Source organism: Camelina sativa, chromosome 17, assembly GCF_000633955.1.
Source record: "Camelina sativa cultivar DH55 chromosome 17, Cs, whole genome shotgun sequence".
In the NCBI taxonomy this organism is placed as follows: Eukaryota; Viridiplantae; Streptophyta; class Magnoliopsida; order Brassicales; family Brassicaceae; genus Camelina; species Camelina sativa.
In genome coordinates, this window is record NC_025701.1 from 10,331,070 (window position 1) to 10,343,498 (window position 12,429).

At 35.7% G+C, this 12,429-nt stretch overlaps 1 protein-coding gene across 1 annotated transcript; it reads left to right on the forward strand.

Moving 5' to 3' along the window:
- LOC104759345 (phosphatidylinositol 4-phosphate 5-kinase 1-like) lies at positions 8,703–12,427 on the forward strand (the record flags this gene model as incomplete). Its single annotated transcript, XM_010482287.1, has 8 exons — positions 8,703–10,250; positions 10,353–10,517; positions 10,685–10,850; positions 11,066–11,176; positions 11,262–11,455; positions 11,544–11,674; positions 11,761–11,854; positions 12,133–12,427. Coding segments are annotated over exons 1-8 (2,319 nt in total), but the record flags the coding sequence as incomplete, so codon positions are not given.

The window sequence follows — 12,429 nt, forward strand, 5'->3', positions numbered from 1 at the left end:
GAATAGACACCTGATGGAAGTGGCCCGCTCTATGATGTTCTACACCAACGTTCCAAAACGATTTTGGGGAGACGCGGTGCTTGCGGCGTGTTACCTAATCAACCATATACCTACAAAAATCCTCAAAGATGTATCACCATTTGAGATATTGAACAAGGAAAAGTCCATTTTTGATCACTTACGTGTTTTTGGGTGTATGTGTTTTGTGTTAAAACCATGAGAAATACGAGACAAGCTTGACGCCAAGAGAACTAAGAGCATGTTCCTTGGTTACTCTACTACTCAAAAGGGCTATAAATGTTATGATCCTGAGACTAGACAAGTGTTGGTGTCTCGTGATGTGAAATTTGTGGAAACTAGTGGGTATTATGACGAGAAGAATTGGGATGATCTTCGCGTGTTGTCGATTTCACCATCTGATCGCGTCAAGAACCTTCGTATTATCCTTGAAAGGCTAGGGGTCGAAAACAATCGGGACGCCGACAATTCAGCCGGGCCAAACTCACCAGGAGACTCTGTTCCACTTGTTGACCTCGACCCCAATAGTCCAGAGGCAGCCCTTACTCAGCCTACTTCCGGTGATCCGTCCGAGTCCAATGAAGAGCAACCAAAACCACTCGAGGAGGAGAGTCAACCTGATGAACCAATTATACATGACGATGATGATAATGAAGCCCATGATCATGGGGAAGTTATCCCCTTACGGCGAATTCAACGGCTAAAACATGTTCCCCGCGTGTACTACAACAATGTTGTTGTTGCCCATCCGATTTAAGCCGTATGTACTCTTGCTCATTTTCCTTTGAACCACCAGGCATTCCTCGGCCAAGTGGACAAACATTGGGTACCACAAACCTATGATGAAGCTAAGGAACATAAGGTGTCGCGTGATGCAGTCAGCGCTGAAAAGACGGCGATGGAGCAAAACCACACGTGGGACGAGGCAGATTTACCGAAAGGCAAGAAGACAGTCACCTCTCGGTGGATCTTTACTATTAAATACAAGAGTGATGGGGAGATTGAACGCTATAAGGCGAGACTTGTCGCACGAGGATTTACACAAACGTATGGGGAGGACTATCTTGATACGTTTGCCCTAGTTGTGAAACTCCATACGGTCCGAGTTGTTCTCTCGTTGGCTACTAACCTGGATTGGGAACTTTGGCAAATGGATGTCAAGAATGCATTCTTGCAAGGCAAACTCGAGGAATGAAGTGTACATGCGACCTCCACCTGGCTTAGAAGAGACTATCAGTCCGGGAAAACTTTTCAAGCTCAACAAGGCCATTTATGGTCTAAAACAGTCACCAAGAGCATGGTACCACAAACTAAGCACCACCTTGCTTAGGAGAGGCTTTCGCAAATCAGAAGTTGATCATACTCTTTTCACACTACCAAACGACAAAGGTATTATAGTCATTCTAGTATATGTTGATGATATCATCATATCTGGAAATTACAAGGTAGGCATTAAAGATACTAAAGACTTTCTTAAATCAGTCTTTGACATTAAAGATCTTGGAGAGCCTAAATATTTTCTTGGGATAGAGGTATATCGGTCTAATGATGGGTTATTCTTATCACAAAGAAAATATGCCCTTGATTTCTTAAGTGAAGCAGGAAAACTTGGATCAAAAGCTGTGACAACACCACTTGAATAAAACTATAAGGCAGGAGGAAAGGGGGAGCTTGAGGCAGCTCCATTTGAAGATGTCACACGATATAGGCGACTAGTGGGTAAGCTTATATATCTTACCATTACTCGACCTGACATTTGTTTTGCTGTGAACCAGGCTAGCCAGCATATGCAAAACCCCACTGTCCATTATTGGAACATGGTGAACCGGATCCTAAAATACATCAAAGGTGCACCAGGACAAGGAATTTGGATGGGACGCAATGAGAACACGGAACTGGTGGGATATTGTGATACTGATTATGCCGGCGACCGTGAAGACCGTCGATCCACCACCGGATATTGCACGTTCCTTGGAGGTAACCTTGTCACATGGAAAAGCAAGAAGCAAAAGGTGGTATCACTATCAAGCGCCGAAGCCGAGTATAGGGCCATGAGGAAGCTTACTACCGAACTTATGTGGCTTAAAGCTCTACTCAAGGATCTTGGAGTTGAATCACCGAAACCTATCACAATGCATTGTGATAATGAGGCAGCCATACACATAGCCACCAACTCCGTGTTTCACGAGAGGATAAAACACATCGGGGTTGATTGCCATAAGGTCCGAGAACAAATTCAACTTGGTGTCACTCTCCCTTGCCACACCAAAAGCTCCGAACAGCTTGCTGACATTCTCACCAAGGCGGCTAGTCCACAAGTGTGTGAGTATATTCATTCTAAACTTGGTCTTAGAGACCTCACTCGGCCATGAGTACCCTCACATGACACCTACACTCTTTTTCCCTTAAGTATAGTTTTCCCCAAGTGGTTTTCTATACTTAGGTTTTTAATGAGGTGGGTGTTCGTGATGTCCAAGCTCTATCGACATCAAATCGATCAAGCTTGAGGGGGAGTATGAGAACTCACACACACACCATCCGTACCACACCGTCCGTACAAGGAGATGGGCCGTCCGTACCATTTAGTGTATTAACAAGTCCAGCCTATGTTGAGAAGTCTCCAACGGTCAAGGAACATCTAGATCCTTCCTCAAAGAGACGTTGGCGAGTTTGAGACAAGTAGGAAGCTTAAGTCAACCAAAGATCACATGTTTAGTTTAAGAAGGGATATCGCTATCATTATGTGTAATTGTGTACAACATCTACTTAGAATATTCTCTTCTACACTTCTACATTCTCTCGATTCTTATCTCTACACTTGTTACACTTTCTTGAACTTACTCATCATTTGCGACCTAAGCTATAATTCTTTTTTCTCTAAACTTACAAAATACTCATATATCATTCGTAGTAATCATCATCTCACGTTACGGCAACTCAAATGTTGAAAAAAATATGCAATATTTTCATGGTTGTAATTGTATTGATGATGATGTTTTCGGTACATATTGCTCAACTAACAATGTAGAAATGTGTGAAACATTGTATCCATCAGTGCTCGAAATCGACGAAAAAACCTACTCTTATAATATATGAAGAAACTTGCAAAACAGGCTGTACAAACAACTACTCGACAAGGAAGAAGAGTTTGTTCCTCGTGCTGGTGATGGTTATATCAGCATTTTTTGTAAGGACTAGCTTAACGGATGCCACATGTTCTGAATTATGGAAACTTCCATTATTTTATTTTCGGCACTATTATACATATGTATAATGTATCTGTTTAATATCTTCAGCATAATACGTATGTAACTTCCATATTTATTTTTTGGGTGTCAAATATACGCAAAATCATATTGAAATTTTTTGATTGAAGAGAATTACATCGAATGTAATATTTTTTCTGGTGTTATGGTGTGTATCGATTATACGTTTTAAGTTCAAATACAAATTTCATGCATCTATGACTATGTCTATATACATATTCACGTAAAGACTAATTTTCCATGAAAAAAGAGAATGACATATTAAAACCTATAAATGGGTTAGATGTTTAATGGTAGGCTAATTTTGCAATTGTACGTAACGATGAACATTAAATTTCAAAGAGATAAGGATCAAAATGTATTTAAGAAATATCTAAATATGAGTGATTCCTATTAGAATTAGGATTAGCAAAGTTATATATAAGATTATGTTGAGGTGTGATACAATTTATAAGGTTATGTAAGAAAGAGAAATTGAGGGCTTGATTTTTTGAATTAGTTTTCTTAAACTAATAAAGTGAATTATACTTTATAATTTTATGTTTTTAAACAAATTTTTTCTATAAACATCATATCGTTACGTGAATATATGAGCTTCTCTCGTGTATCTTTTGTTTATATTTGCAAACTATTATGTTCACCTCAACAAGTATCATAATTTACTTACTAGTAAAATAGCAAACACAATGATTACCCATTTGCATAAATCTTTTAATTTCTTCTAAACTAACAACCCTCTTCGCAATGATGGTAGGATCAAATCTAAAACCTTGGTACTCGGCGATATGTTTGAACCAGTAAAAACTTGGAGCATTTTCGAAAATAACGTTTTAAAACATTACACAATGGTATAATAATAACACACTAGATTAAGATCCGTGCGAGAGCATGAGTTGAAATTCTTTTTATATGATTGTTTTTAATATTTTTTAAATATATTATTATGCAATAAAATCATATGGTGCACATGCACCACCCTTAATCAAGGTGGATCCGCCCCTGAATATGAGTAATGTATTCTGGTGAAAAGATATTTGCATGATTTATATTGAAAGTTTAGAAGATTCTCATTAAGATTTTATTTTCAATTGGAGAACAAGATCTCGGAAATTTAAGTGTGATAAATTGTCAAGATTTTATTCATTTTAATGCTTTTATTATCTTTAATAAGTTTGTTAACAATGTGGTCTACTAATAAAATCTGCCGAAAATAAATTTAGAATATTCTCTTTAAGTTTTTTGAAAACAACGTACTTCCAAAAATAAATTTCGGTTACACTCATAATTTAACTTGTAACCAATTAATATATCAATTAATCTATAACCTATTTGTAACAAACTTATTAAAATTATATAGTCTACAAAACAATGTTGTATACTTCCATTTTATTAATAAATTATTTAAAATTTATAAATTTATAAATTTATTATATTATATAAATTATAAAATTCAACAAAAAATATGAAATTGAATTTAATTATTCAAATTTTGATCCGTTAATCAGTAAAAATTTCAATTTAATAGATATTATTTTTAAAGAATAATATTACTAAAGATTGAATATTTTATAGATTGAACAATTTATATTTGTTTTTAAAAATTCAACTTATGGTATATCCGGAAATAAAACTATTTTTAAAATAATATGTTAATTTATTTGTTTCACAAAATAGACTTATATATAAAAATGAGAGGTGAAGTATAATGATAATTAAACAAATTAATATGTTAAGTTAGATATCAAAAGATTTTATCTGATGGATAATTTAATAAAGGAAATTAATATGGTAAGTTAGATGATATAAAATAATTTTTTAGAAATAAAATCTTCCAAAAATAAATTAAAGTTGCATCCACTATTTAATTTATAACCAATTAATATATCAATTAATTTATAACCTATTTGTAACAACTTATTAAAATTATATAATATACAAAACAATATTGTGTACTTCCATTTTATTACAAAGGGGATTTCTTTTATATTTCTTCTCTTATAAACATGTCCGAAGAAGGGGTAAATTAAATATATATATATATATATATACTTTTTTCTTCAAATAGACATTACAAAATTATTTTGTGTAGTTGTGTAATATATTTTTGCATTTTATATTGGAGACAATGAGAAGTGTGACATTTGGGATTTCAATAATGTGAAGAGTAGAAGATGTATGAGTTTGCAAAAATCAACCACACGTTGTTGTAGGACGGCTACCTGATTCACCGGCCATCGCTCATAATCAGTCTCTCTTCTTGTTTTTTCTTCAGTTTTTCCCCTCAAGTTTTGTTTTATATGATTAACCCTACCAAACTTCTAAATACTATTTTGTGTAAGTTTTATTTTTTGGGGGGGGTTTAATAGCATCATCATCTTTTTATAAAATATCTCTGAAAATTAGTTTAAATCTTATCTCAGCAAGATGAATATCCCACATCTGAACCTAAATTTTGGGCTAAATTGATAAAATAAAAATAAAATTTGGAGGTTACATTTGCAGCAAAAAACTTTATATGGGGTAAACTCAAACTTTTGATATTTTTAGTCACGCGCTGAATCATCATCAGTCATCCACACAGTAGATACGACGTGTTCACCGTCGCACGCGTACAAAAAGCTCGTTGCACGTGTGTACAACGCGCAAAGCTACGAAAACGCAATCTTTGACGCCAACTGTGTCTAACACGTGGAGTATTCAGAAGAATAAATGACGTGGACATAATCTTGACCGCCGAAATGTTCTTTTTTTTTGTTTTCAACATGTGGCACCGTTTATGTTCGTGGATGCTTCGAAACCGACGACATTATTTTAGAATGGGCCTTGACAGCCCAATAACATAAATACGTGTTCCTACTTTTGTATGCCAGCTCAGCTCTAAATTGGTCCAACTGTAAAAAAAAGGAGCTGTTTGGCTTCACCTTCTCGTTCCTACTACATACAACTTCGAGGTTGAATCCGCCAGTTAGGTTAATCGATAAAAACCAATATTTTAGTTTCGTCAAAACAAGAAGTAACCAAAGCTTAAAACCTGTTTCTTTCGAAATCAGTAGTCAAGTAAAGTTTAGTGGAAAACTAATTCTAGAGATTCTCTTGATTTGGTAGTTGACCAAAAAAAAAGAAAGCATCAGATTCGAAGTATTTCGAATCAAAAATTTTTGAGTATGCTAAAAGTATCTAATCTGTATGTATATAACCGTGTGTTTTTTGTTGCTCGCAAATTAAATGTACGTGGTCGTGGCATCGATCATGGGTGTTTTTAGCGATTTGAAAGCGTAGTCTAGAGTAAACTAGAGCTTTCAGATTATTAAGTAAGAATAAGATTGTATAGCGAAGACTTGATGTTTTTGCTATGAAGATTCCTTGAATATGGATGTAAAGAGGGAGTATGGGTATGGCGTAGAGTACCAACGCGTCATGGCGTATGAATGGGGAAAATACATTCAACCATACACTCTCTCTCTCTCTCTCTCTCTTTCCCAATATCTTATAATTATGTATCGAGTGAGATTTTTCATTGATGTGGACAAAAATTAATGAGTGTTTATAGGTTTTAACTGGGGATCCACCCCAACCCAACATTAACGTCGACTTCGAGTACCAAAAGAAAATAAAACGGTGTAGTAAAAGAACATAATAAGTGTGGAATAGATCCAACACACGTAGAACAAACGCAAGAAAATTAAACAAATGTTACATGATTATTCACGATCGTGAATTTAAGGATTTTTCAAACATTGTTATAGAGATTAAAATGCTTTTTTTTTTTCTTTCAAAAAATTCAACCTCAGATTACACCTTACGCTCCCTTGTAAATTTTTTTTTTATGTTTGTTAATGCGGTTATACCATACTATTTTATATACTAATGATTTTAATTAAACGGTGACTAAATGCGTTTGATGTTCAAACTACCACCAGAGCCATAATCACCACTGTCCACTGACCACTCGCACGTATAATACAATTTTAGAAGTATACTTAATTAATGGTGTGGTGTATTTAGGTAGTATACTTAACTATATGTTTATGACATGTAAAAGAACGTGTAAATTATGAAGTTTACTTGCACGGTTGCACCCTAGTTTTTATGATGTTGTGGTTTATTTTAAATCACAATCATATTGGGCACCTCAAAATCAAAGTACTCGAACGTATAGGATAGAACATGTCTATTTATGTGAAACACTACCGAACTTTTAAATTTGATTTTTATCAAATTGATTTACTTCTAGCATCGCAAATCACAGTTTACCATTTTATTTTATAGATCATAAGATTAGGGGTTAATCATGTGTTGGATACTTAAAAAAAATGTAATATATAATGATACCTTATTTATTTTGGGAAACTAGCTATAATACTTAAAAAAAAAAATGTAATATATAATGAATTAATGATACCTTATTTATTTTGGGAAAACTATAGTGAAAAGTCAGGTACCATTTGGGGAATCTATAGTGTTTTCTTATACTTGGGTTGAGTAGTGAATTATACACATATATCTCAACATGCATATTTTCATAACATTTGTGTGTTTTACTTTTATTTGTTTATGTATCTATAAATAGAATATTCGTATTCATGTATAGATTAAAAAAAATATCAAATGGACAGACAAAAATCCGAAGTACAAAACAAATTGACGGACACAATACGCAACTTTTAAAAATTCGCAACACATACACTTTGTATCTACTGTCACTATCCAAAATGGGAATATTAGGCGAACTCAAATAACTCAAAACGAATATTTAACAAATCAGAATAATAATATCAATAATATAAGTTTATAAACTAAATTAATCAATCGCAAGTAGGAAGAGAATCAAAACTCGAAAAGATAACAACTATATATTAAAAACCAACCCACCAAGCCAAACGATCATCTCTAATCACAGAAGAGAACAAAGTTTTTTAGAATTTATAAAAATAGTAATAAATTAAATTAAGCAAGTCATCAAACAAAAGACAATCACCTGGAAACTCGCTTCCTAATCAAGATATCTCGATAATCCTCAAATCATTAATCATTTCTCTCTATTATAAAAAAAAAAAAGGAGTAAACAAATGTAGACCATAACCAATCATTTGGTCTTCTTCTACGTGGGTTTTTAATTTATATTTCAACGTATTGTATTTGAGTATCCCATACTATACTACTACATTACTACAACTACATCATCATCATCGTCGCTTTTAATTATACAAAGACAAATTCCAAACCATCTCGAGTATATGTATTCACATACAATACGGTGTCGTTTTCAAAATTTTAAGTATTACTGTATTAAATATTGTGGTTTCTTTTTTCGGGCTGGTGGTGGGCTTCTTATGTCCGCTTCCCAATACTTTCTCTCTCTTCCCCCTTTTTTTTTTTATTTATAAATTAAAAATTTATTCAGTGTTTTGTTTTATTTTATTTTCGTTTGCTGTATCGTCTCTTCTGTCTCTGTTCTCACTTTTGTTTTTTTGGTTTCATCTTTCTTCTTTTGATGTTCTTGTAGCGTTTGTACGAAATCTCACAAGTTTTTCTTCTCAGATTTTAGAAAAAACTTGCGAAATCTCTCTCTCTCTCTCTGATCAAACCCTCTAATCCCTTCTCATAAAGTTTCAACCTTTTTTCCAAACCCATTTCAAAATCTCCGGTGGTTTTGTTTTCTTTTGACGGCGGATCTTAGCCGGAATCTGAGGAATCAGTTATTATTTTTATAAATAACCCCTTATAGATTTTAAGACGAATGACATTTTCTGAGATTGGGGAAGATTGTGAGTCGAGTGGAGTGAAGATTCTCTGATGACTGATGAGTGAATCAGAAGAAGACGAAGAAGAAGAAGCATCACCAGCTACTGAAGTGATTTTAACCAGCAGCGTCGTCGTTGAGAACAACAACAACAAAAACAAGGTTGTTGTAGAGAAGAAGAATCTGCGTTTTGTTGAAGAAGAAGAAGAAGAAGAAGAAGTAGAGAGACGAGACAACGGTTTGGTTTTGTTAGCTCAGTCATCTACACCAATGGTGAGATCGAGATCTCAAGGAACAACACGGCGCGTGACTCCCACGCCTTTAGTCGACGTTGAGAAGCCTCTTCCAAACGGAGATCTCTACATCGGAAGCTTCTCCGGCGGGTTTCCACACGGATCCGGCAAGTACCTCTGGAAAGATGGGTGCATGTACGAAGGTGATTGGAAACGAGGCAAAGCTTCAGGTAAAGGCAAATTCTCGTGGCCAAGTGGAGCTACATACGAAGGCGAGTTCAAATCCGGGAGAATGGAAGGTTTTGGCACTTTTACTGGAGCTGATGGAGATACTTACAGAGGAACTTGGGTTGCTGATAGAAAACACGGACATGGTCAGAAACGTTACGCTAACGGAGACTTCTACGAAGGTACTTGGAGAAGGAATTTGCAGGATGGTAGAGGTCGTTACGTTTGGAGAAACGGGAAGAATCAGTACACTGGAGAGTGGCGTAACGGTGTGATATCTGGGAAAGGTTTGCTTTGTTGGCCTAATGGGAATAGATACGAAGGTTTTTGGGAGAATGGGATTCCTAAAGGAAGTGGTGTGTTTACTTGGAGTGATGGGAGTTGTTGTGTTGGTGCTTGGAATGAGAGTAATATTATGAGGAGTTTCTTTAATGGTGTTGAGAAGAATGATTTGATTGTGGCTGGTAATAGGAAGAGGTCTTCTGTTGATAGTGGAGCTGGGAGTTTGGGTGGTGAGAAAGTTTTCCCAAGGATTTGTATTTGGGAATCTGATGGTGAAGCTGGTGATATCACTTGTGATATTATTGATAATGTTGAAGCTTCCATGATTTATAGAGATAGGATCTCTGTGGAACGTGATGGGTTTAGGCAGTTTAAGAAGAATCCTTGTTGGTTTAATGGTGAGGTTAAGAAACCTGGTGAGACTATTTCTAAAGGGCATAAGAAATATGATTTGATGCTTAATTTGCAATTAGGAATCAGGTGAGATTTTCTCTAATTTGTTTTTTTTTGTGTGTGTGTGATGGCTTTTCTCTGTTGTTTCTAAATGAAGGTTTTTTTATTGTGTGTGTGTGGTTGGATTAGGTATTCTGTCGGCAAACATGCTTCCATTGTTCGTGAGCTTAAACAGACTGATTTTGATCCAAAGGAGAAATTTTGGACAAGGTTTCCACCGGAAGGGACTAAAACTACACCTCCCCATCAGTCAGTGGATTTCCGGTGGAAGGATTATTGCCCTTTAGTGTTCAGGTAACCTTTTTTGAGTCTTTTTTATGAAAAAGTGTTTTAATTTAGCAACTTGCTGAATGTGTTGAGGTTTGATGATGTGGCTATACCTAAATCTGGGTTTACTTGATAAGATTGTGAACATATTTGTGATGCTTTGTGTTTCTTTTTTGGGGAAATTTTGTATGTAGACGTCTCAGAGAGCTTTTCCAAGTGGATCCAGCTGAGTATATGTTAGCTATTTGTGGAAACGATGCTCTCCGCGAACTGTCTTCACCTGGAAAGAGTGGAAGCTTCTTTTACCTAACTCAAGATGATAAATTTATGATCAAGACGGTGAAGAAATCAGAAGTCAAGGTTGGTAGTTGTTTGTTTGCCTCTTCTTGTTGTTGACCTTATTATTCTTTGTCTTGTTTGAAAATGCTTGTCTGTACTAGTTAATTTACTTAATTAGCGGATTGGACACTCTTTTGTTTGTTTGTTTCTTTGCTTTCACATTACTTTCTCAACCCACTAAGTCTGTGATTAGCTAATCAAATTTTGACCTGAAGCGTTTGTCTTCTTCTATCCAGGTTCTTCTAAGAATGCTTCCAAGTTACTACAAACATGTCTGCCAATACGAAAACTCCCTTGTGACTAGATTCTATGGTGTTCATTGTGTCAAACCTGTTGGTGGCCAAAAGGTATTGTGTTTGTTTGTTCATCTAAAGCTTCATGAGTCTATTAGTGTCCAGAAGATTCATTGTTTTGCTTACCTATTTTTAACAGATTCGGTTCATCGTCATGGGCAACTTGTTCTGCTCTGAGTATAGAATCCAGAGACGGTTTGACCTCAAAGGGTCTTCTCATGGACGCAGTACTGCAAAGCCTGAAGGGGAAATTGATGAGACCACGACACTCAAGGACCTTGATCTCAATTTTGCTTTCCGTCTTCAGAGAAACTGGTATCAAGAGCTTATGAAGTAAGCTCCATGCTTCTCAGTTTTTTTTTTTGGTTTATGCTGGCCTCTTGGCTTTATATGTCTAATTCTTATCGGTATTCATGATCAGGCAAATAAAACGCGACTGTGAGTTCTTAGAAGCTGAGAGAATAATGGATTATAGCCTTTTAGTTGGTGTGCACTTCCGTGATGACAACACAGGAGAAAAGATGGGGCTTTCTCCATTCGTTTTGAGATCTGGTAATGTAGACATCATCATTCTCTATCTGTGTGTGTCCCCCATTGAAGTCGACCTATCATGAGATTTATGTCAATATCTTTTGCAGGTAGGATAGATTCATATCAGAATGAGAAATTCATGCGCGGTTGTCGCTTCCTAGAGGCTGAGCTTCAAGACATGGACCGAATTTTAGCTGGCAGGTAATAATCGTTGATCCGGGTGCAATTTTTAATGTTAAGAAGTTGACTTCACAGGAGAAGCTTTTTTGCATTCATAGCCATTGATTATTGTAGAGACATGGAGTGGTTGAGAGATTCAGTTTCGGATTAATATTAATGAATGTAGGAATGATTACATTTGCTTGGCAATATTGTTTGGGGAGTGTGAAAACAAAGCATGTGGTCCTGTTTACTAATAAAGAATCAGTCAATTCATGATTCATTAACTTTGCTCAAAATTTACAATCTGTTTTTAACAGGAAACCATCGATCAGATTAGGTGCAAACATGCCAGCAAGAGCAGAAAGAATGGTCCGGAGAAGCGATTTTGATCAGTATTCATCAGGAGGAGCCAGTTATCCATCTCACGGTGAGATGTACGAAGTGGTTCTCTACTTTGGAGTCATTGACATCTTGCAAGACTACGACATAACCAAAAAGATCGAGCATGCATATAAGTCACTACAAGCTGATCCTGCTTCCATCTCAGCGGTTGATCCTAAACTCTATTCCAAGAGGTTCAGAGACTTCATCAGTAGGATCTTCATTGAAGACGG